Raw genomic sequence first — 24,425 nt, 5'->3', positions numbered from 1 at the left:
CCACCCAGGGGTGTGTCTGAACCCCCAAAGTAAAGCCTGTATGTGTGTGTAATAGGACCTGTAGTGAGGTCATGACCATCTGATCCAAACCTCACCTGTGGGTGTGGTTATGTACCATGTAATGTGCCTGAGGTTTGGTCACATGGGGAGAGAGTGTGTACCTGAATGGTTCAGGGTGCAAGGTCCTGAAGGGTCAGTGTTGGGAGATTCTGGGAGAAGGATCGGATACCTGGAGCACGTGCTGCGACCTTGGACCTGGTGAGGCCTGTGTGTTGGATGGTTCCAAAGTGGGGACGGACGTCCTGAATAGCACACAGACAGGCCACGTGTGTTTGTAGAGTCAGTGTCGGCACTGCATTGGGGGAGCTACTGTCCGTCTGTGGATCTGGACTATCAGGCTAGCCTGGTGAGAAAGGTGTTGTCCGGGACGGTGATCCCAGTATGGCAGCTTCCCTGAGAAAGAGATGATTGACAGAGAGTCGGCATCTGGAGCCAGAGCTCCTGCAAGGTAACCCCGGACATGGGGATATAACCATGTATCTATAATATAATGGGCTAAACGTCACTCTGTCTGAAGCCTCTATAGACTGCGCAAGCGCGACGTGCCTGCACAGTCTTGCTCCAGACAAAGTGACGTATCCCCCCACAGAGTGACGCAACCCCCAAGAGATCGCGGTATGCGTAAGCACTGAACGCATACCGCGATCTCTGCAACACCTTACCGAGCCGGTGTTGCTGTTGCCGCGGGGTCTTGCGCCTTCATGTGATGTCAGAAAAGGGAGGGTTATGGTGCCGGACTCGGCGCATGCTCAGTCCGCGCTTACCGCCGCCATTTTGTTGAAGACACACTGCAGTGTGTCTTCAACAAAATGGCGGCGGAAAGTGAGGACTGCGCAGGCGCCGAGTCCGGCACCACAACACGCCCACTGCAGACATGAATCGGCGCCTGCGCAGTCCGCACTTACCGCCGCCATTTTCTTGAAGACACACTGCATTGTGTCTTCAAGAACATGGCGACGGAAAGCGGGGACTGTGCAGGCGCCGATTCATGTCTGCAGTGGGCGTGTTGTGGTGCCGAACTGGGCGCCTGCGCAGTCCTCGCTTTCCACCGCCATGTTCTTGAAGACACACTGTAGTGTCTTCAAGAACATGGCGGCGGAAAGCGAGGACTGCGCAGGCGCCCAGTCCGGCACCACAACATGCGCAGAACAAGACAGCGCACTGTGCAGTTTAATAGGGGTGAGGGGGACCATTCATATCAGGATTGGGGGGTGAGGGGACCATGCATACCAGGATTGGGGGGTGAGGGGACCATGCATACCAGGATTGGGGGGTGAGGGGACCATGCATACCAGGATTGGGGGGTGAGGAGACTATGCATACCAGGATTGGGGGGTGAGAGGACCATGCCAACAGGATTGGGGGGTGAGAGGACCATGCATACCAGGATAGGGGGGTGAGGGGACCATGCATTCCAGGATAGGGGGGTGAGGAGACCAAAAATACCAGGATAGGGGGTGAGAGGACCATGCATACCAGGATAAGGATGAGGGGGCCACGCATACCATAATAGGGATGAGAGGGCCATGCATACCAGGATTGGGGGGTGAGGGGACCATGCATACCAGGATAGGGATGAGGGGTGCAGCACATACCAGGATGGGAGCGGTTATACAAATAAAAAAGCCCGCCACCCGGGCGTAGAACGGGTTCATGGCTAGTAAGTAGATAAGGGGACAATACAAATATCTCTCCGAGAATCTGTTTATACCAAGAAAGGTGACGGTCACAAGGGGGCATTCTCTGCGTCTGGAGTCGAGAAGGTTTTTCCACTAACATAGAAAAGGATTCTTTACTGTTAGGGCAGTGAGAATCTGGAATTCCTTGCCAGAGGAGGTGGTGATGGTGAACTCCGTCGAGGGGCTCAAGAAAGGCCTGGATGTCTTTCTAGAGCGTAACAATATTGTATGTTACAGTTATTAGGTTCTTAAGAAGGACATAGATCTGGGGATTTATTCTCACGGAATATAGGCTGAACTGGATGGATAAATGTCTTTTACAGTAGTAGTGACAGACTACAAATAAACACTATGTAGTCTGATCCGGTAGCACTGCTTTCATCCACTGTTTTCTACTTTTTACTCAATTAATATATGTATGATGGCAACAAGTAAGGCACAAATGGAAACATTTGTGATGGAAGGATTAGACTACATAGGATTTGTTTGTAGTCTGTTACTATGGTGATGCATAAGTCTGCACAGGAGCTGTAGACACAAAATGAAAAATTGTCAATCAAGACTATCCAAAGTTGCGTTATTTTCCACACATGTAGTGGGAAATAAAATGATGGCAATGTTGAGTTGCATGTCTAGCAGTAAGATTGACTAACTTGAAGCCCAGGCCCAGCATAATGCTATCGAGCGCAACCCGATGCCGAGTTCCAGGAAACTCTGAGCAGCGCTTACACTTGTTAAGTCGTTTCCTCCAGGATACCTTCGTGCCTTATTCAGCTTGCATGGCATTTTTATAAAGAAATTACAGGAGAGCATTAATATTTTCAGATTGTAATGTTTCATTTCTGCTCCCCCAGGATCTGCCGCTTGACACACTAACTCAAATTGTTTTAACAATGAACAGCCCAGCAAAATTATACATGTCAGCTTGTAATAATCCCTTTCTGAGAGAATGCTCCAGTCATTTATCATAATGCAAGAAAATAGCTGGAAACTTAAAGGAGAAAAACAGCCGAGAAGAAATGTAACATCTGAATACAGCAAGAAGATTCTTCAAGGGCTTTCAAACGAAGGTGAAGGGATGTCCAGAACCTACAAGGTTAAAGTCACTGTCTAGTATCGAGTGGACGGTTATTATGGCCTCCTACGGGAACAAGAATCACTTGGGCGGGGGCTAAAAATAAAGGGTAACATGCCCTTCTCGTCTGTTTCCCTGTACTCCTTCTCTAGCTTTCGTGTGGGCAGACACTGGAGAGTGATGTCACCAGCTGTGCCCGGCAGCACCATTCAACACCAGATCCGTATGGCACAATCCGGGACTACTACCTCCTGCGTCGTCATTGGAGGGAAACAGAAAAGGAATCACAGGAGCTGACCCACAGAAACAAAGTGTTCTCTCTTAAAGGGAACCTGTCAAACTTTTACACCACCATCTGAAACAATTAATTTGATTGTGTGTCCTATTTCAAATCATTGCCCCAGAAATGTGAAATCACATTACTTGTGTCTGGAAGTGCTATCAGGCATGAGGATGCACTTACAGCTTCTTGGCGTTGTGCTGTATATCCTACCTAGCAGCACCCTCCCCTGGCTGGCTGACTGACAGGTTGGTTCCTCTGGTACACGGCCAATGACCTACCAATCAGCCAGAGGGGGGTGTTGCTAGGTAGAAAATTCAGCGAGGCTGAGAAGCTGTAAGTGCATCCTCATGCCCTAATGAACTTTCAGACATAACTTTAAGATGTGATTTCTTGCTGCTGAAGAATCACTTTTGGATCATGAAGGGAATGGTTGCCTTATCTGTTAAAGAGCTAGACAAAAATATTAATGGTTTTGGGGGGAGGGTGTAAAAAGTTTTGACAGGTTCCCTTTAAGCCCCCTCCCCCAAATCTTGGCACTCTGAGAGGGGAGGGGGGCATGATGTAAGATTATGTTTGCATTATCTACTGTAACAGAGGAAAGCACTATCATGGGACAGACACTTTAATGATTTTTTTCAATAACTATTTTTTATTCTAACATTATCCACAAAAAACATAGAAATAGATTTTTAAATATTATGGAGTTTTACTCCATGCCATTCCCAAGCAAGAAAAAAAGAGATAATTTATTTCTACATTTTTTTTTAAATAAAACACCATTTTTTATTCTGAGCCATGGATTCCTGATTTCTATAAAGAGCTCACAGTTGCCCTTCACCCATAATAAAGCATGACACTTTTCTGTTCCCTTTGTGAACAAACACAGAGATGTCTCCTTCCTTAACTTATCTCTTAACTTGACACATCCTGGGATAGATGGCACGATGTGTTAAACAAACATGAAAAAAACGTATACCATCCGTCAGCCATCCCTCACCTGTAGGCTCTTATGTTAAAACATTATACATTTCACGTATACTTTTTTGACTTGATGTTGGTAAATGATGCCTCTGAGGGTTTACATAAATAGGATATTCGCCACCTATAGCCTATCATGTTAAATAACATTTAAACATGGCACAAGACTATTGAATTAGTATCATGTTGTATAACTTAACGCAATTCAAGAAAAGCCAATAGGTTGTCCTAAATTAAAATATGCAGAATCTTCAATATCAGATCTCCAGCAACGTCCTACCCTTATCGCTTTTATTCATTCTTATCTAGACTACTGCAACTCTTCACTGATCGGTCTCCTGTTTACTACATTTTTCCTCTCCAAGGTCATACTTCTTTCCAGCCGCTACACCGACACCTCCACTCTGTGCCAGTCATTGCACTTGTTACCCCTCCGCTATAGAGTACAATATAAACTCATCACTCTTGCCTACAAAGCTCTCCTTTGTTCTGCACTGCCATATGTCTCCTCCCTCATTTCTATCATCCAGCTAGTACTCTTCATCCTGCAACTGGTCTAAGACTAACATCCTCCATTATCCGAACCACTCAATTCCATTTCCAAGATTTCTCTCATGCTGCACCAGTATTTTGGAATGCACAACCCCAATCACTTTAAGGCTATGTGCCCACGTATGCAGAAAATTCCTGACTAAAAACTGGACTCCTTCCCAGGAAAAACACTTTTTTTTGGCGCGTTTTTTATGCGTTCTCTTCCGGAGCATCCACATTTTCATAGAATATAGTTGGAAATGCGTTTTTTACCGCGATGCGTTTTTTTGCGGAAAAAAAAGCATCGTGTGCACAAAAATTGCAAAATACATTATAAGAATAGGATGCTTAATGTATGTCTTTTTAAGAGTTTTTGCATGGAAAAAATGCTTAAAAAACGCCTATGTGGGCACACAGCCTAATACCTAGTGCACACATTTTTCAATGTACTTTAAAAACACCTCTTTTTACACAGATTAATCACTTGACTAACTTAACTCTTCTCTCTTTCTAAGGGGGCTAGCTAAGTGGCTCATTTCAATAGCTAAGTCTTTCTGTGTCTGTAACTTAGCCATGATGGAGAAGGGGGTTGACATAGCTACTGAATTGATACAGACAGACAGCCCCCTTTATACACATCACTGGTCACTTTGCAGATACAGAAAGCGCTTTTTTTTTTATAATGAAAGTATACTAGTACATTGTATATATTGCAACTTCAAACCTACCTTAAAGATCATTTTTTTTCTAGGTGGACAACCCTTTAAAGGGAAGAAACCTCTGTAAACTGTGTAAACCTATAATTATGATTTGAGGCCAATGGCTGAATCGGGCTATAGATTTCTCTCCATTCCGAGACAAAACCCTAATGTAATTCAATATCCCTTTTTTTTTTGAGATTCGAAATGAGGAAACCTCACCGTCATGGGGTTTGAGTCCTGCCAGCTGTCGCATCGGTGATTGCCACAAGTAACCATGGGCCAGGCTTTACATAAATCATCTCCCTTTCTGGCCTTGGAAAGCTCCAAATTTGCTAGGATTGTATTTGAAAAATCAGAAGATTCTCAGCAAGCTCAGGCCTGTTGGTTGGACCTTATGAATTATATACACAGTAGCTCTTCACGTAATAGAAAATGTAAATAAATAGTCTAAGATTCCATAGTTATAATTTTCTTTATGACCTCAAAGCAATGCTCCAGCAGCGAGAAATCCCATTTTGAACTTATGTCTGGAAGTTCCTGGGGAGCGTGATGATGCACTCCTAGCTTCTCAGCCTCACAATTTATTTCCTCCCTTCCCCTGGCTGATAGACAAGTTGTTTTCTCTGGTAGACAGCCAATGACCTGTCAATCAGCATGGGGAGGATGATAAACGGCAGGGAATATAGCGTGAGGCTGAGAAGTTGTAAGTGCATCGTCACACCCCAATGCACTTACAGACACTTTCACAACGGGATTTCTTGGTCCCGAAGCTGTGCTTTTTGGTCATAAAGGAATAGACTGGCCTATCTTTTAAAGGGTTTCACAATCATATAAATGATTTTGGGATGTGGTGGGGGGTAAAAGGTTCCTTTTAAAGGCGTTGTCCACCTATGATTTTTTTGGCACTTACTAATATACAAGTTTACTGGTTCTCTTCCTTCACTTGTTAGTACCACCTTCCTCACAGATTGCACAGCTCTTCTGTCCATAAAAATAGCTTTCGACAGAGGAGCAAGTGACTAGACCTGTCCATTAGCCTCCTCCAATGGCCATGACCATTTTCCCATGGTCTGGTCGCATGCTTCTCTATTAACTGCCAGGTGGAAATCCTATAATACTTACCGTATATACTGGTATGTGCCCTACAATCTTGTCTCCAACATCTTTGCAACAATAGAATCAACGAGGACATTCCCTTTAAGATATTTGTATTGCAATATTTTTCGGTGGTAATAGAAAATATTTAGATATATTTTCTATTATTTTTAGTTTTTGTCGTCATTAAAGAGGACTTTTTATTGGATTTTTTTTTATTTTTTAAACTAAGCACCTGCTTCACTGTTTCTGGAACAGTTTTTCTTTTCCTTGTGTGCCAAAGTTATGTCCCCCCCGATAATAGTGTTGGAAAATTTTCCCTTCAGCCAACTGGGCGTATAACACTGAAAGGCTCTGTGGGCGTGGCTGTGTTTTGATTGGCCAAAATCAGAGGAGAAAAAGCAAACACTTCTGTGATATACATCCCACTGGTCAAAAGGGGAAATTTACACCAATTACTGGGGGGCATAACTTTGAAACAGAGGGGCACAAAAGAAATCAAAAAAACTGTTCCAGAATCAGTGGAGCTGCGACAATCGTATGAGATGTTCCGTTTCCATTGAAAAGGTTCAGTGAAAAGATCTTTTTAAATATTCTGGACCTCATATTCACCCGCCTCTGCTCCCTATCTAACCTCTCTAACTCACCTCTTCCTCTCTCTGACCACAACCTTCTCACATTCTCCTCCATGTTTACAATCCCCACTCCACAAATTTTCACACCCTCGCAGAAATCTTATACACCTTGACCTACACTCATTCTCTGAATCCCTCCTCCCTCTCACAGATATAAGTTCCTTACACAATGCGGATGACGCTGCTTCTCTATATAACACCACAATAGCTGCAGCTTTGGAATCTGCTGCCCAACTTACACATACCAAAGCTCGCAAAATCAACAGACAGCCCTGGCACACCAGCCTGACCAAAGAACTGAGGCGAGCTTCCAGGGCTGCTGAGCGCAGATGGAAAAGATCCCACTCCAACGAGCACTTCATCGCATTCAAACAGTCCCTCACTACTTTCAAGACCACACTCGCCACAGCTAAACAAACCTCCTTCTCATCTCTCATATCCTCCCTGTCTCACAACCCTAAACAGTTATTCAACACCTTCAATTCTCTCCTCCGTCCCCCCCCCACCTCCTCCCTCCCCACTCATCTCAGCTGAAGACTTTGCCTCATTTTTCAAGCAGAAGATTGATAACATCAGAGACAGTTTTGGTCAACAATCCCCAGAGCCCTTCCTCCCGACTTCCCAGCCCTCCACCTCCAAAACCAACTTCTCCACCATCACAGAAGATCGACTCTCCACTCTACTCTCAAGATCACATCTCACCACCTGTGCACTTGACCCGATCCCATCCCACTTCATCCCAAACCTCACCACAGTCTTCATCCCAACCCTAACCCATCTCTTCAACCTATCACTAACAACTGGTGTTTTCCCCTCAAGCTTTAAACATGCCTCCATCACACCTATCCTCAAAAAGCCCTCTTTTGACCCATCCTCTGTATCTAGATATCGCCCTATATCACTTCTCCCCTATGCCTCCAAGCTACTGGAACAACACATCTACCTTGAACTGTCCTCCCATCTCTCTTCTTGCTCCCTCTTCGACCGCTTACAATCTGGCTTCCGGTCACACCACTCCACTGAAACTGCCCTTACTAAGGTCACCAATGACCTTTTAACTGCCAAGAGCAAGCGACACTACTCTGTCCTCCTCCTCCTGGACCAGTCGGCTGCCTTTGACACAGTGGACCATTCCCTATTATTACAGACCCTCTCATCCCTTGGCATCACAGACTTGGCCCTATCCTGGATCTCATCATACCTAACAGACCGGACATTCAGCGTCTCCCATTCACACACCCCCTCCTCACCTCGCCCCCTATCTGTTGGAGTCCCACAAGGTTCAGTACTAGGACCCCTGCTCTTCTCCATTTACACCCTTGGCCTAGGACAGCTCATAGAATCTCATGGCTTTCAGTATCATCTCTATGCTGACAACACACAGATATACATCTCTGGACCAGATATCACCTCCCTACTAACCAGAATCCCTCAATGTCTGTCCACTGTTTCATCCTTCTTCTCCGCTAGATTTTTGAAACTTAACATGGACAAAACAGAATTCATCATCTTTCCCCCATCTCACGTGACCCCCCCAACGAACCTATCCATTAAAGTAAATGGCTGCCCACTCTCCCCAGTCCCACAAGCTCGCTGCCTCGGGGTAATCCTTGCTGCTGATCTCTCCTTCAAACCACATACCCAAGCCCTTTCCACTTCCTGCCGACTTCAACTCAAAAATATTTCACAAATCCGTTCATTCCTCAACCAAAAATCTGCAAAAGTCCATGCCCTCATTATCTCTCGCCTTGACTACTGCAAACTCCTGCTCTGTGGCCACCCCTCGAACACTCTCGCACCCCTCCAATCTATTCTAAACTCTGCTGCCCGACTAATCCACCTGTCCCCCCGCTATTCCCCAGCTTCTCCCCTCTGTCAATCCCTTCACTGGCTCCCCATTGCCCAGAGACTCCAGTACAAAACCCTAACCATGACATACAAAGCCATCCACAACCTGTGTCCTCCATACATCTGTGACCTCGTCTCCCGGTACTTTCCTGCACGCAACCTCTGATCATCACAAGATCTCCTTCTCTACTCCCCTCTTATCTCCTCTTCCCACAATCGCATACAAGATTTCTCTCGCGCATCACCCCTACTCTGGAACTCTCTACCACAACATATCAGACTCTCACCTACCATCGAAACCTTCAAAAAGAGCCTGAAGACCCACCTCTTCCGACAAGCCTATAACCTGCAGTAACCACCGATCAACCAAACCGCTGCACGACCAGCTGTACCCACGCCTACTGTATTCTCACCCATCCCTTGTAGATTGTGAGCCTTCGCAGGCAGGGTCCTCTCTCCTCCTGTACCAGTTATGACTTGTATTGTTTAACATTATTGTACTTGTTTTTATTATGTATACCCCTCCTCACATGTAAAGCGCCATGGAATAAATGGTGCTATAACAATAAATAATAATAATAATAATAATAGGAACAAAGTCTGATTATGCGAATGAAAATGAAAGAGCCGCGAAGAACAAGTGAACAAGTTTATGTTAACAACTTCTGCAACTTTGTAGTGCAATCCATAAGAGGCTAGTAAAGATGGAATTAAATCTTCATGATGGATGGAGCTCGAGGTGATTTATTTCAGACTGGAGATAGGTCACTGATGCACTATAATTTCATAGACAATTATGTGCCAGTAAATTAGAAATGTCGCTCTGCCGCCAAGCAGCCATGTACATCATCTTATACTTAATTGTGAAGGGGGTTATATTATCAGCACACTTCACTTGTTAAATCGAATACACTTTTAGTTGAGATACTTTATCCAAATAACGTGTGATGGCATGGAACAGACTATAACTTAAAGGGACCCTACAGGGATGACTGATACGCTGTGTTATCCCTAGCTCCTGATCTGAAGGGGTGGAGCTTGACAAAAGGACTGCCTCTGGTGTCCCTATGTGGTCCATCCCCCCAGGTTCTGCATTAGGCACACCACAGTGTTTGTTATACTTTTCACCCGATTCCACATTCCTTAGATGAAAAGCAAACATATTTTGATCTTTAATCTAGAATTGGCTTGACTTACCAAATACCAATCAAGTCAAAAGGGAGCAATACATCCATACTTACCCACCTATCAGAATGTCATTCGACATATCCAGCAGTCACATCATACAACTGGGGTTGTGTTATTTGGGATCACACAGCAGAAAAAATGTATTAGTCTTAGACTGGACTACCCCAATAAACTTGCATGCTTAGATATAACAATTCCAATAAGGGATGGGGGAATAAAGGATGAGACATGAAGAAATCCTAAATGAACAATGTTATTTCCTTAACTCTATCACCCCCCCAAAGAAAGTAAACTTGGACTTAGAAAAAGCTCAAACACCACTATACATTATAAAAACATACATTGACATATAGAGAGAGCTGAAATAAAGCGATCTGTGATGCTGACGTAGCATCGGCCCATCATTGCTCCCTCTTCTAATGAAGCCCCCAACAAGCTCATTGCTGACATGACCCTCTCCCGAAATGGGTTGTCAAGTGGGTAATAATTTTTTTTTAAATCTCAAAATAAGTAAAATAAAATAAGTACTGTAATTCTCACTACAGTCTATCAATCCCACAGTCAAGCTGCCCGATCTCCTACACATTTCTACTCTACTCTGCGGCAGCACTGAAGCCTCACTACGTGACTGCTGCACCCACATTATGATGGCCATACACGTGAAATAGCTCCAGGAAAAAGACTTGACAGCTATTTTTTATTGATTCCTCCATAAACACTCAAACTCCGATTGATGAGCAAACTCCAAATAGGATAGGAATACAGGTGTCTTCTGGAAACCACTGAGAGTAGCCAGTCTACAGCAAGACCAAGGAATCGGGGACAATGAAAACTAAGATATTTTATGTCTTTAATCCAACCTCTAACGCTGCACCATTGGAGGTCCCACTCATTAGGTCTTTCGCCAATCCCACTAAAAAGGGACAGCGATCCTGGCTCAGCTGAATAAGACATGGTGTTTGGAAGGGGTGAAGATGGAATAGAAAATGCCAGAAATTCAGAATGAGCATCTGAGACTGATGATGGCCTGATTACAAGTCAGAAAGGTCTAAAGAGTAGTGATGAGTGACCGCGCGAGATAAGGTGTTATATCGGCATGCTCGGGTGCTAACCGAGTGTCTTCGGTGTGCTCGAATAATATGTTCTAGGGATTGCCCAACAGCTGCAAGACATGCAGCTGCATAATATTCAAGAATGCCGGAGACACTTGGTTAGCACCCGAGAATGCTCTGATAACTTATCCGCGCACATGTGCTCATCACTACTAAAAAGTATAAAGAACATCATAGTAATACAATAGCATGAGGTTTTTTTTTTTACATCTTACCTTGGATATGACTGGGTTCCGGCTTACCACACACACCAGCCACGATGAAACGAGCTGATGCTGATCAACATCAACCAAATTAACATAGACAAATTTGCTGCCGGCCTTTAGGGGGCGCACCGCAATGTGCAGATCTTGGATTCCATTTGGAGGAAGTACAAACACGCTTTCCGGGTCAACCTACACATAATAAAGAGGATCAGTAATAAGCTTCGTGTATAGGTTGTAATGTCCATTATGATCAACAGTGCCATGAAATCTGACATGTTTCATAACTTCATAGAGGTCTATAGACTACAGAATGTTAAAGGGAAACCACGCTTCCAAGCAACTTTTCAGAATAAGCTGTTCTGTGTGTATATAGATGAGGAATAAAACCATTTTTGCCCATTATATGACTTCTATCTTGTATTTACCTAGTTTTCCCCTCTGTAGGTTTTATCTCGAATTTGCAATTGACTCTTAGCTAGTGGATGGAGACTAGCTGCTATGCTTTCTCTTATATGCTGTGAACACAAAGTGATTCTTGCTTTTTTTTCCTTGGTAATGTGTAGACAGAAAAAGTAGAGGCATGAAGGACATTATACAGTAGTCTGCTGATAGAAGAGCAAAGAACTGTAATTCACGTGTGCTGGGAAAGACCAAGGAGCGCCGATGGATCGGAAGTGAAACCGGCGCATGCACTTTACTTGACTTTGCTCTACCTTTGGCAGAGAAGAGCGATGTAAGCCGGGGCAGGAGCGCGCTTGGGGGACACTGTGTGGATGATATAGGATGAGACATCAACATGGAGTGGGCGCAGGAAGTCGGTGATTGCGACGAGAGAGAAGGTGCTGAAGCAAGACCAGTGACGCCCATCGTATTGAGCCGTAAGGGGGGATAATAAAAGGTATTTTTGGTGCTATGCAGAGGGGGTTGGAGACTTGCATACAGCTTACTAGAATACTGTAATGTACTGGCCGTACTTCATATTGGGAAAACCTAGTGATAGATTTCCTTTAAATCGCCATCCACTTCAGTAAGTCAGGCAGCATATGGTTGCCGATATGAAATTCACACCAAGTCACTGTGAAAAGACCGTAAAGGTCAGAGCAAGGAAATGTTGTTGAGCATAGGTTCTGAGATTTCCAGCACTAAAAACACAGATAAAACAAGTTATAAAAACCAGTTAAAGCAACTTTTAAGCAGCGCCTCCTGGCCACCTGCTGTACAGAGAGCGGCAGGATGGCTCCCATAATCAATAAGAAGGTGCTAGACTACATTTACCCTGCACAGTAGGCGGCAGCCTCGCCGCCATTCAGACAAGAAGGGAATTGGACACAATGCTATATACTGCTGCCTAACCCAAAGATGGCACTAACTCTTAAAGTCAAGAAATCAAAATCACTTTAGGCTTCTTTGAGGCCGATCAAGAGCCTACATTTTTCAATGTTCTCCAGATCTCTGCTTGTCGTTATTACCATCATGGCTGGTAATGTGATGATCACACGGGTTATAGAAAAAAAAAATAACACTGAAAAAGTATCAACATAAACATAATAAAGAAAAGTAAAAAAAATCCAAACTAATCTTAATAATAATTCTTCAATAATATTAGTGCTGCCTAACACAAGCACAGATGTTGTATCGTCTTTGACGGCTATTTTCATCTGTACTGTAGAGACCTGGTATTACGTCTCGCTGGGCTGAAATGAATGTCAATCAGCGGCATGCCTCCTAATCTAGAGATGCAATTAAATTAAATTACGAGGCAACCGAAGCAAACAAAGCAGGATACGGAATGAGGTGGCCGGGCGTAATGATTAAAACAGCAGTGTTGACTGATCTACAGCCTGCAGGTAAAATAAAAGCTCTGTCCTAAACTGCCTGTAGACATTAGGAAGTCACTGGTCAACAGTCATCCGCCCCAACGAACCCTATCAACATTTGGCTCGGCCGAACAAACATGGTATTTACCACTGTGTGCAGAATTATTAGGCAAATGAGTATTTTGATCACATCATCCTTTTTATATATGTTGTCCTACTGCAAGCTGTATAGGCTTGAAAGCCAGCTGCCAGTTATGTAAATCAGGTGATTTGCATATCTGTAATGAGGAGGGGTGTGGTCTAATGACATCAACACCCTATATAAGGTGTGGTTAATTATTAGGCAACTTCCTTTCTTTTGGCAAAATGGGTCAGAAGAAAGATTTGACGGACTCTGAAAAGTCAAAAATTGTGAGATGTCTTGCAGAGGGATGCAGCAGTCTTGAAATTGCCAAACTTTTGAAGCGTGATCACCGAACAATCAAGCGTTTCATGGCAAATAGCCAACAGGGTCGCAAGAAGCATGTTGATAAAAAAAGGCGCAAAATAACTGCCCATGAATTGAGGAAAATCAAGCGTGAAGCTGCCAAGATGCCATTTGCCACCAGTTTTGCCATATTTCAGAGCTGCAATGTTACTGAAGTATCAAAAAGCACAAGGTGTGCCACACTCAGGGACATGGCCAAGGTAAGGAAGTCTGAAAATTGACCACCTTTCAACAAGAAACATAAGATAAAATGTTAAGACTGGGCCAAGAAATATCTTAAGACTGATTTTTCTAAGGTTTTATGGACTGATGAAATGAGAGTGACTCTTGATGGGCCAGATGGATGAGCCCAAGGCTGGATCAGTAAAGGGCAGTGAGCTCCACTCCGACTTAGACGCCAGCAAGGTGGCGGCATGGTACTGGTATGGGCTTGTATCATCAAAGATGAACTTGTGGGACCTTTTCGGGTTGAGGATGGAGTGAAGCTCAACTCCCAGACCTACTGCCAGTTTCTGGTAGACACCTTCTTCAAGCAGTGGTACAGGAAGAAGTCAGTATCGTTCAAGAAAAACATGATTTTCATGCAGGACAATGCTGTATCACATGCATCCAAATACTCCACCGCGTGGCTGGCCAGTAAAGGTCTAAAAGAAGAAAAAATAATGACATGGCCCCCTTGTTCACCTGATCTGAACCCCATAGAGAACCTGTGGTCCCTCAAAATGTGAGATCTACAGGGAGGGAAAACAGTACACCTCCCGGATCAGTGTCTGGGAGGCTGTGGTGGCTGCTGCACGCAATGTTGATCGTAAACAGATCAAGCAACTGAAAGAATCTATGGATGGAAGGCTTTTGAGTGTCATCGTAAAGAAAGGTGGCTATATTGGTCGCTGACTTTTTTGTTTTGTTTTTGAATGTCAGAAATGTTTATTTCTAAATTTTGTGTTGTTATATTGGTTTACCTGGTGAAAATAAACAAGTGAGATGGGTATATATTTGGTTTTTATTAAGTTGCCTAATAATTCTGCACAGTAATAGTTACCTGAAAAAACAGATATCCTCCTAAGATAGCCAAATCTGAAAAAAAAACACTCCAACTTCCAAAAATATTAAGCTTTGATATTTATGAGTCTTTTGGGTTGATTGAGAACATAGTTGTTGTTCAATAATAAAAAGAATCCTCTCAAATACAACTTGCCAAATAATTCTGCACGCAGTGTAAGTAGAAAAGACAGAGATCAGTGGTATTTCGGACCCCTCTGGAGCCGCTTCTGATGCAAAGTGAAAGATACCGTACCTACAAGAAACATTTCCAATTCTTGATTTCCAAAAGAACTGACTGCATATGTCTAGCATGGCCATCACAATCTCGGGCATCGGTCAAGATAAATGTAAGATCTAAAGCCCTTTTGTGTAAAGCAGACGGCGTGTTATAGCATGTTTCTGAAAGGTTCTCATTATCCCCTTTATTTTAGGACAATTGTTGTACTTTAGAAATTTTTTTAAAAAATTCCCCATACATATGGTATATATTTCTGGAAGACGACATCGGGCAGATTATGAATATGCCATCCAGCGCTTTACAATCAAATTTCAAATTCATGTAATTTTGCATCAATGTCTGTTTTGTGGCTAAAAGTCTGACCTGAACAGCCTGAGACATACAACACCTACCAGAGTGGAAAGTTCACATTGTGTATAGTTCATATACATCATTTCTCTTTACATCATCACATCACAGGGGATAAATGTGATTGGATTAGTAAAGGGGATGTTAACATAAAGAAAAGCTCCTGCATGTGCACTTCTGCTTTTCACCTTTGCCCGCACTTGGGCAAAGCATACTGCGCACGTGCGAGAAACAGTTTGACTGCGCAGGCACGATATCTCACAGAGATCTGAGTTATTCACGTCAAGAACTGTGTACAGCAGCAGAGAAGATGGGTGGAGTGAGTGAACCGAAGCCATGCCCATCGGAACAGACAGACCCTATTAGCATACATTGTGGGAGAAATAAAAAAGGTTTTTATGGGTGATACATGGGGAGTCAGGGGGTTACATAACTATTTAGGGAATGCATAGCTGACACTGAATAAAATTATAATTTTAGCTGAAACAGCAGAAAAGTGGTGACAGGTTCCCTTCAATTATGGCAGATGTAAATTCAGCAGGCCCACTACTTGTCTGAATTATTGACTCTTGTAGGTTGAACTGATATTTGCAAATGGACGAATGGTTATTTACTTCCTATATCAGCTCCTGCAGTTTATTGTACTGTTATCTTTGCAAAAAAGGGATGCAGGATCACTCAACAATGATGTTTGCTGATATACAGTGGGGCAAAAAAGTATTTAGTCAGTCAGCAATAGTGCAAGTTCCACCACTTAAAAAGATGAGAGGCGTCTGTAATTTACATCATAGGTAGACCTCAACTATGGGAGACAAACTGAGAAAAAAAAAATCCAGAAAAATCACATTGTCTGTTTTTTTTTTCATTTTATTTGCATATTATGGTGGAAAATAAGTATTTGGTCAGAAACAAAATTTCATCTCAATACTTTGTGATATATCCTTTGTTGGCAATGACAGAGGTCAAACGTTTTCTGTAAGTCTTCACAAGGTTGCCACACACTGTTGTTGGTATGTTGGCCCATTCCTCCATGCAGATCTCCTCTAGAGCAGTGATGTTTTTGGCTTTTCGCTTGGCAACACGGACTTTCAACTCCCTCCAAAGGTTTTCTATAGGGTTGAGATCTGGAGACTGGCTAGGCCACTCCAGGACCTTGAAATGCTTCTTACGAAGCCACTCCTTCGTTGCCCTGGCGGTGTGCTTTGGATCATTGTCATGTTGAAAGATCCAGCCACGTTTCATCTTCAATGCCCTTGCTGATGGAAGGAGGTTTGCACTCAAAATCTCACGATACATGGCCCCATTCATTCTTTCATGTACCCGGATCAGTCATCCTGGCCCCTTTGCAGAGAAACAGCCCCAAAGCATGATGTTTCCACCACCATGCTTTACAGTAGGTATGGTGTTTGATGGATGCAACTCAGTATTCTTTTTCCTCCAAACACGACAAGTTGTGTTTCTACCAAACAGTTCCAGTTTGGTTTCATCAGACCATAGGACATTCTCCCAAAACTCCTCTGGATCATCCAAATGCTCTCTAGCAAACTTCAGACGGGCCCGGACATGTACAGGCTTAAGCAGTGGGACACGTCTGGCACTGCAGGATCTGAGTCCATGGTGGCGTAGTGTGTTACTTATGGTAGGCCTTGTTACATTGGTCCCAGCTCTCTGCAGTTCATTCACTAGGTCCCCCCGCGTGGTTCTGGGATTTTTGCTCACCGTTCTTGTGATCATTCTGACCCCACGGGGTGGGATTTTGCGTGGAGCACCAGATCGAGGGAGATTATCAGTGGTCTTGTATGTCTTCCATTTTCTAATTATTGCTCCCACAGTTGATTTCTTCACTCCAAGCTGGTTGGCTATTGCAGATTCAGTCTTCCCAGCCTGGTGCAGGGCTACAATTTTGTTTCTGGTGTCCTTTGACAGCTCTTTGGTCTTCACCATAGTGGAGTTTGGAGTCAGACTGTTTGAGGGTGTGCACAGGTGTCTTTTTATACTGATAACAAGTTTAAACAGGTGCCATTACTACAGGTAATGAGTGGAGGAAAGAGGAGACTCTTAAAGAAGAAGTTACAGGTCTGTGAGAGCCAGAAATCTTGATTGCTTGTTTCTGACCAAATACTTATTTTCCACCATAATATGCAAATAAAATGAAAAAAAAACAGAATGTGATTTTCTGGATTTTTTTTTCTCAGTTTGTCTCCCATAGTTGAGGTCTACCTATGATGTAAATTACAGACGCCTCTCATCTTTTTAAGTGGTGGAACTTGCACTATTGCTGACTGACTAAATACTTTTTTGCCCCACTGTATGGATTCATAACTGGCTCAGTGATTGTACTCAAAGAGTAGTAATAAATGTTTGCGCGTCCAATTGATAAAGTATTTCAAGTGGGGTACTACAAGGCTCTGTCCTGGCCCCAGTGTTGTTCAACATTTTTAAAAATGATCTAGACAAGGGAACTGAAGGTAAACTAATCAAATTTGCAGACAATGCAAAGCTACGAGAGATAGTTAACACTAGAGAAGACAGAGAAAGGATTCAGAAGGATCTAGATAAGCTTGGCCAATGGGCAGCGACTAATAGAATGGTATTTTACAGAGAGAAATGCAAGATTCTACATCTGAGCAAGAAAAACAAAAATTGCATCTATAGAATGGGTGGAATAGAACTAAGCAACAGCACGTGTGAAAAATATTTGGGTATACTAATAGATGACAGACTGCACACGAGTCAACAGTGTGATGCAGCAGCAAAACATGGATTTTTGTGAGTACTCACCGTAAAATCCTTTTCTCCGAGACGCTCATTGGGGGACACAGGTACTGTGGGTGTATGCTACTGCCATCTGGAAGCTGACACTAGGCAAACAACACAAGGTTAGCTCCTCCCCCGCCATATACACCCTCGCCCTGATTGCGGGCGGAAGCCAGTTTAGTGTAAAAGCAGTAGGAGAACAACAACAATCAGCCTTAATGCAGTAAACAATGTGTCTGGCAAGGGACCACCCTGATATTAAGAAACAAAGGCACATTAATTAAATAAACATGAGCCAACCGGCTGACAGGGTGGGTGCTGTGTCCCCCAATGAGCGTCTCGGAGAAAAGGATTTTACGGTGAGTACTCACAAAAATCCATGTTTCTCCTTCGTCTCATTGGGGGACACGGGTACTGTGGGACGTCCTAAAGCAGTCCCTGGGTGGGAGATTGACTCACCGATCCAAGCTGCATGCACCTCTTTTGTTCAAAGGTGCGCCACTGCTGCTTGGAGTATCCTTCTACCCAGGCTCGCATCCGCCGAAGCCTGAGTATGGATACTGTAATGTTTAGTAAATGTGTGCAGGCTGGACCAGGTTGCTGCCTTGCATACCTGTTCCGCCGAGGCCTGATGCCGAAACGCCGAAGAGGCGCCCATTGCCCGAGTAGAATGCGCTTTGATCCCTGCTAGAACTGACGCACCTCTGATATGATAGGCCTCCTGAATAGCTAAACGGATCCATCTGGCTATGGTCGCCTTTGAGGCCGTGAGCCCCTTCCTGCGCCCCTCAGGGAGCACGAACAGTGTATCCGTCTGGCGAAAAGGTGCCATCTGTGACACGTACCTCCTGAGTGCTCTCACCAGGTCTAAGGTGTGAAGAGCTTTCTCTACGTGATGCACCGATGCTGGACAGAATGAAGGCAAGACAATATCCTCATTGATGTGAAAAGTGGACACCACCTTCGGAAGAAAGGTGGGAGCTGGTCTAAGCACCACCTTATCCTTGCGGAAAACGAGAAAAGGTGCTCGGCAAGATAGGGCCGCCAACTCGCAGAAACTCGCCTAATGGAGGTAATGGCTACCAAAAATACCACCTTCCAAGAGAGGAACGATAAGGAAATATCCTTCAGCGGCTCGAAGGGCGCTTCCTGCAGAACGCTCAGGACCAGGTTAAGATCCCAGGTGTCCATCGGCGCCTTATAGGGGGGGTACTAGATGAGAGACTCCCTGGATGAAGGTCTTAGCCTGCATATTAGAAGCAATCTTTCGTTGGAACAGGACGGACAGCGCCGATATCTGTCTCCTAAGGGAGCTCGGGGCCAGCCCCGAGTCTAGGCCTGATTGAAGAAAGGCCAAGATGTTGGGAATAGAGAACGTCAGGGGCGAATGACCCCGCTCTCGACACCAAGTGAAGAAAATTTTCCAGGTGTGATGGTAAATTCTCGCTGAGGTCGGTTTCCTGGCGCTAACCATTGTGGCGACCACCTCACGCTCAAAACCTGCTTGAGTTAGAATCCAAGATTCAACGGCCATGCCGTCAAACACAGGGCCCCTGAGTTCGGGTGGAAGATCGGTCCCTGGTGCAGTAGATCTGGGCGCTCTCGTAGTCGCCATGGGACGTCGGTGAGCAGCCACACAAGATCTGCGTACCACGCCCGTCGGGGCCAGTCTGGTGCCAGCAGAATTGCTGGCACCAGATGATTTATGTCAGATGATTTACGTCATCCCCTGATGATTTCCGTAAGCGACAGTTGTGGCGTTGTCTGACTGTATCCGAATTGGCCGTACTAATAGGAGGTACTGGAAATGCTGCAGCGCCTGCCAGATCGCTCGTGTTTCCAACAAGTTTATCGGAAGACGAACTTCCTGTTGCGACCACTGGCCTTGTGCCGTGTGGTGGCGAAAAACCGCTCCCCAGCCAAGGAGACTGGCGTCGGTCGTGACCACTAGCCAGTGGTCTGGGGGAAACGGCTTCCCCTGAAGAAGGGAGGATCTGGTCGTCCACCACTCCAGCGATTGCCTGACCTGAGAGGATAGCCGGCACCGCTGATCGAGGGTGAACGGATTCTTGTCCCAGGCTGACAAGAGAGCGTGCTGTAGGGGTCGAAGATGAAATTGAGCAAACGGAATTGCTTCCATTGCTGCCACCATCTTCCCCAGTATCCTCATCCCAAACCGAATGGTGTGAGGGACCGGCTGCTGGAGCTTCAGGACTCCCTGTCGGAGCGCTAGGGCCTTGTTTTGAGGGAGACTTACCAACCCTTGGGAGGTATCGAAGACCATTCCTAGAAAAACAATCCTCCAAGCTGGGATCAGAGATGATTTCTTCCTGCTGACCAACCAACCTAAGCGGGAGAGTGTATCCAGTGTAATGCTGACATTCTCCTTGCACGCCTGAAACGAGGGACCCTTCACCAAGAGGTCGTCCAAATATGGCAAGACGACTATGCCCCTCGAGTGTAAGACGGCCATCACGACTGCCATTACCTTCGTGAACACTCTGGGGGCAGTGGCTATCCCGAATAGGAGTGCTGCGAGTTGAAAATGTCGCCCATTGATGGCGAACCGAAGAAACTTTTGATGCGGAGGAAAAATGGGAACGTGCAGGTAGGCATCCTGAATGTCGATGGAGGCTAAGTACTCTCCCTGCTCCATGGCTGCTATAACAGAACGGAGAGATTCCATCCTGAAATGTTTGACTCTGATGAACCTGTTTAAGAGCTTCAGGTCCAAAACTGGTCTGATCGTCCCGTCTTTTTTGGGGACGGCGAACAGATTGGAATAAAAACCTTGAGCTTTTTCGTGCTCTGGTACGGGAACAATAACTCCGTTGTCTAGGAGTGAATCGATGGCCCCTAGCAGTGCTTTCGCCCAAGACTCCACCTTGGGAAGTCAGGAGGGAAAAAACTGTGTTGGAGGGTACCTGATGAACTCTATCTTGTACCCTGAAGTCACCAGTTCTACCACCCATAAGTCGTGTGCTACCTCGGCCCAGATATGGCGAAAAAGGAGCAGGCGGCCCCCTACCCTGCTGCTGTCGCCTACCAAAGGCTCCGAGTCATTTGGCTGAGGGCCTCTGGGTCCTGGCTCCTCTCGACCTGGGCTGGCGAGCGCGCATCCTTCCCACCGGTCTAGGTCTATATGAGACCTGTCGCTCCCTATCCTGGTTGAAGCGAGGTGGGCCGGTCGAACTGGCTGCTGCCATCCATCCGGTGTTGCGAAAAGCTCGAAAACGTGTCGGGACCTGACGAAAAGGCTGTTTCGCCTTTTGCTGCGGGAGGAAGCTACTTTTCCCTCCTGTCGCATCGGAGATGAGCCGATCCAACTTCTCCCCGAACAGGTGGCCTCCCTGATAGGGCAAGGAAGTCAAGAACTTCTTGGAAATTGAATCGGCTTGCCAAGTTCTCGACCAGAGGGCTCTCCTAATGGCTATCGCGTTAGCGGCCGCAAATGCTGCACAATTAGCTGCATCCAAAGATGCATTAATTAAGTAGTCTCCAGCCATAGCAATCTGACTTGCGACCTCAGACACCTCCGCAGGTAGTCCTCTATCCTGCAAGGCGTTATTCAAAGACTCTGACCATGACATCATGGCCTTGGCTACCCACGTCACCGCGAACGAAGGGGCGAGCGCCGAACCTGATGCCTCAAAAACTGATCGCGCCAAACCCTCTATGAGCCGATCCATGGGGTCCTTAATGGACGAGCCGCTAGGCACCGACAACAAGGACTTCGAGGCCAGGCGTGATACTGGCGGGTCCCCCACTGGGGATTCTGCCCATTTCTTGCAGAGTTCCGGGGCAAATGGGTATCTTGCCTCTATAGGCTTCTGACCCAAGAAGCGCTTGTCTGGGCGTTCTCTGTGGCTCTGCACTATATCCTCAAATTCTGGGTGAGTGCCAAATACTCTATGCGGGTGCTTGGCCCGCTTAAAGGCTACCTTATGGCTCGCGGCCAAGGTAGCATCATCTTCGATCCCCAGGGTTTGATTGACAGCTTCAATGAGGCTGTCCACTGTCTCCCGGCATCCCGGTGTATCTAGATCAAGTGGCTCGTCTGAGTCACGATCCAAACTCTGCCCGCTCCAGCTCGCTGGTGAAAGGGAGCGTGATGCTGAACTACCCGATGCCGAGGCACCGGATAAGCCGGGAGACCTCGTATGGGTTCGTTTCCTTCGCTTCTGTCTGGCATGGGAACGGCCCCTGCAGGCCGGAGGTTCCTGTGAGGTGAAGGACCCTTCCCAGACAAGTGAGCCTCCCTTTGGGGCGTGAAGGGACTCAATCGCCTTTGTAAGCGAAGCCATAAACTGGGATAATGATAGCGCCCAATCCGGAGGATTCGTTTCTCTGGATTGAGTCACCGAGGGAGGCTCCTGGGCGCGTTTGGAGTCGCAGGCCTCGCACACTTTGGCGTTCTGCGCTCATGGAAACGGGGCCTTACAAAAAGTGCATGCAGCGTAGAGAAAAGTGTGCGTCTTCCCTTTCCCGGCCATATTGAGCCTGCTAGGCGTTTTATATATCCAAACAAAAAAATGCTTTTTTTTTTTTTCTCTATATGGGAGAGGAGGGGTGGGGGAGGAGAGGCCCCCTTGCTGTTTTAGCGGTCTCCACAGCCTGCACTTACCGACCTGTGCCCCCCGACTGCGTGCCTGACCTTCTGTATCTCCGTGGGCTAAGCCGACCTCTTCCCTGGTCGCGGCCTACCCCGCACTAAAGCCGGGGCATGGATTTATCCGGCGCCCGCCCAGCGCTCCAAGGGGCGGGCCACCGGAAGTGACGCATCGCGCCGAGGGCGGTACTTCCGCCGCGGCCTACACCGGCAAAAAGCCGGGGGCTCAATTTCCCCCCCGCCGACGGCTACTGTCCACCGCTCCGCGGCGACGCAGGGGCGACGGCGATGGCGCGCCGCGGCCTAACAGAGGCAAAAAAAAACGGGGGCTAAATTTTTCTCCCCCGTGAAATGCTGCGGCGGCCGCGGCGCGCCGCGGCCCTAGGGGGACGCATGCTGCTGCCTGCCACTGCTGCCCAGGAGCCCCCCGCATGCCCGTACCTTGAGTCGCTGAACACAGGATCCATGTAGGCCCTTTAGGGCGGCCAGGGAGCGGGGGCTGGTGAGGGCATCCTGGACGGTGCAGGCACCCTAACTCCGTCCAGCTTCAGCCAAGGAGAGGGACCGTCCGCCTCCTTGCAGCACCTTCGTCTTGCGTTGGTGGAGCAGTGGGGGCCACTCGGACCGTCTTGTGCCTCTGAATAGCCCATAGTTTCTCTACCAATGGGTGGTCAGGGCTAGGTCCGGCATCATGTCCCACGTCGCGGGAAAGGATACGTGGAGACGACACTCGCACGTGCTCGCCCGTTGCTGGTTTGGGGAAATCGGACCCTTTCAACAGGATCCGTTGCCCCTGTCTCTTTTTCTTAAAAAAATAAAGAAAAGAAAATAAAAAAGTTCTGGGGAAAATGCCCAGATTTGTCCCACGTCGCGGGAAAGGATATGTGGAGACGACACTCACACGTGCTCGCCCGTTGATGGTTTTGGGAAATCGGACCCTTTCAATAGGATCCGTTGCCCCTGTCTAATCTTCATGGACAAAAAAAGTCTGGAGAAAAAGGACCAGACGTGTGCCTCCATAGACACTAAGCAAAAAACGGGCTTCCGCCCGCAATCAGGGCGAGGGTGTATACGGCGGGGGAGGAGCTAACCTTGTGTTGTTTGCCTAGTGTCAGCCTCCAGATGGCGGTAGCATACACCCACAGTACCTGTGTCCCCCAATGAGACGAAGGAGAAAAAGACAAACACAGTTAGAGGATGTATTAAGAGATGCATAGAGTCTAGATCACATGAAGTAATTATCCCCCTCTACTCCTCCTTGGTCAGGCCTCATCTGGAATACTGTGTCCTGTTCTGGACACTACGTTTTAAAAAGGCATTGAAAAACTGGAGCAAGTTCAGAAAAGAGCGATTAGGATGGTAAGCGGACTGAAAAATATGTCCTACGAGGAACGGTTGAAGGATCTGGAAATGTTTAGCTTGAAAAAAAGAAGGCTAAGAGGCGACTTAAAAGCTGTCTACAAATATCTGAAGGGATGTCACCGTGTAGAAGTAACATCCTTATTCTCATTTGCGCATGGAAACATGAGAAGCAATGGAAAGAAACTGAACTGAACTGAAAGGAAAAAAATACATATTAGAAAAAACTTTTTGACAGGAAGGGTGATCAATGAGTGGAACAGGCTGTCACGAGAGATGGTGAGCTCTCCTTCAATAGATGTCTTCACACAGAGACTGGACAGACATCTGTCTGAGATGGTTTAGTGAAGCCTGCATGGAGCAGGGGACTGGACA

General features: G+C 46.1%; 1 protein-coding gene across 2 annotated transcripts in view; it reads right to left on the bottom strand.

The window, feature by feature from the left end:
- NPHP4 (nephrocystin 4) overlaps window positions 1-24,425 on the bottom strand; it is a 331,710-nt gene that overhangs the window by 14,920 nt on the left and 292,365 nt on the right. For both annotated transcript variants that reach the window (XM_073561791.1, XM_073561792.1), the window contains one exon: window positions 11,401-11,580. In XM_073561791.1, coding sequence (XP_073417892.1) covers window positions 11,401-11,580 — 180 coding nt within the window. The remainder of the gene's footprint in view (window positions 1-11,400; window positions 11,581-24,425) is intronic.

This window comes from Dendrobates tinctorius, unplaced genomic scaffold (genome assembly GCF_039654945.1).
Source record: "Dendrobates tinctorius isolate UK_male_01 unplaced genomic scaffold, ASM3965494v1 ptg000326l, whole genome shotgun sequence".
Classification (NCBI taxonomy): Eukaryota; Metazoa; Chordata; class Amphibia; order Anura; family Dendrobatidae; genus Dendrobates; species Dendrobates tinctorius.
Note: the sequence above shows the minus strand (reverse complement) of the source record. Positions and strands in the feature narration are given on the sequence as shown.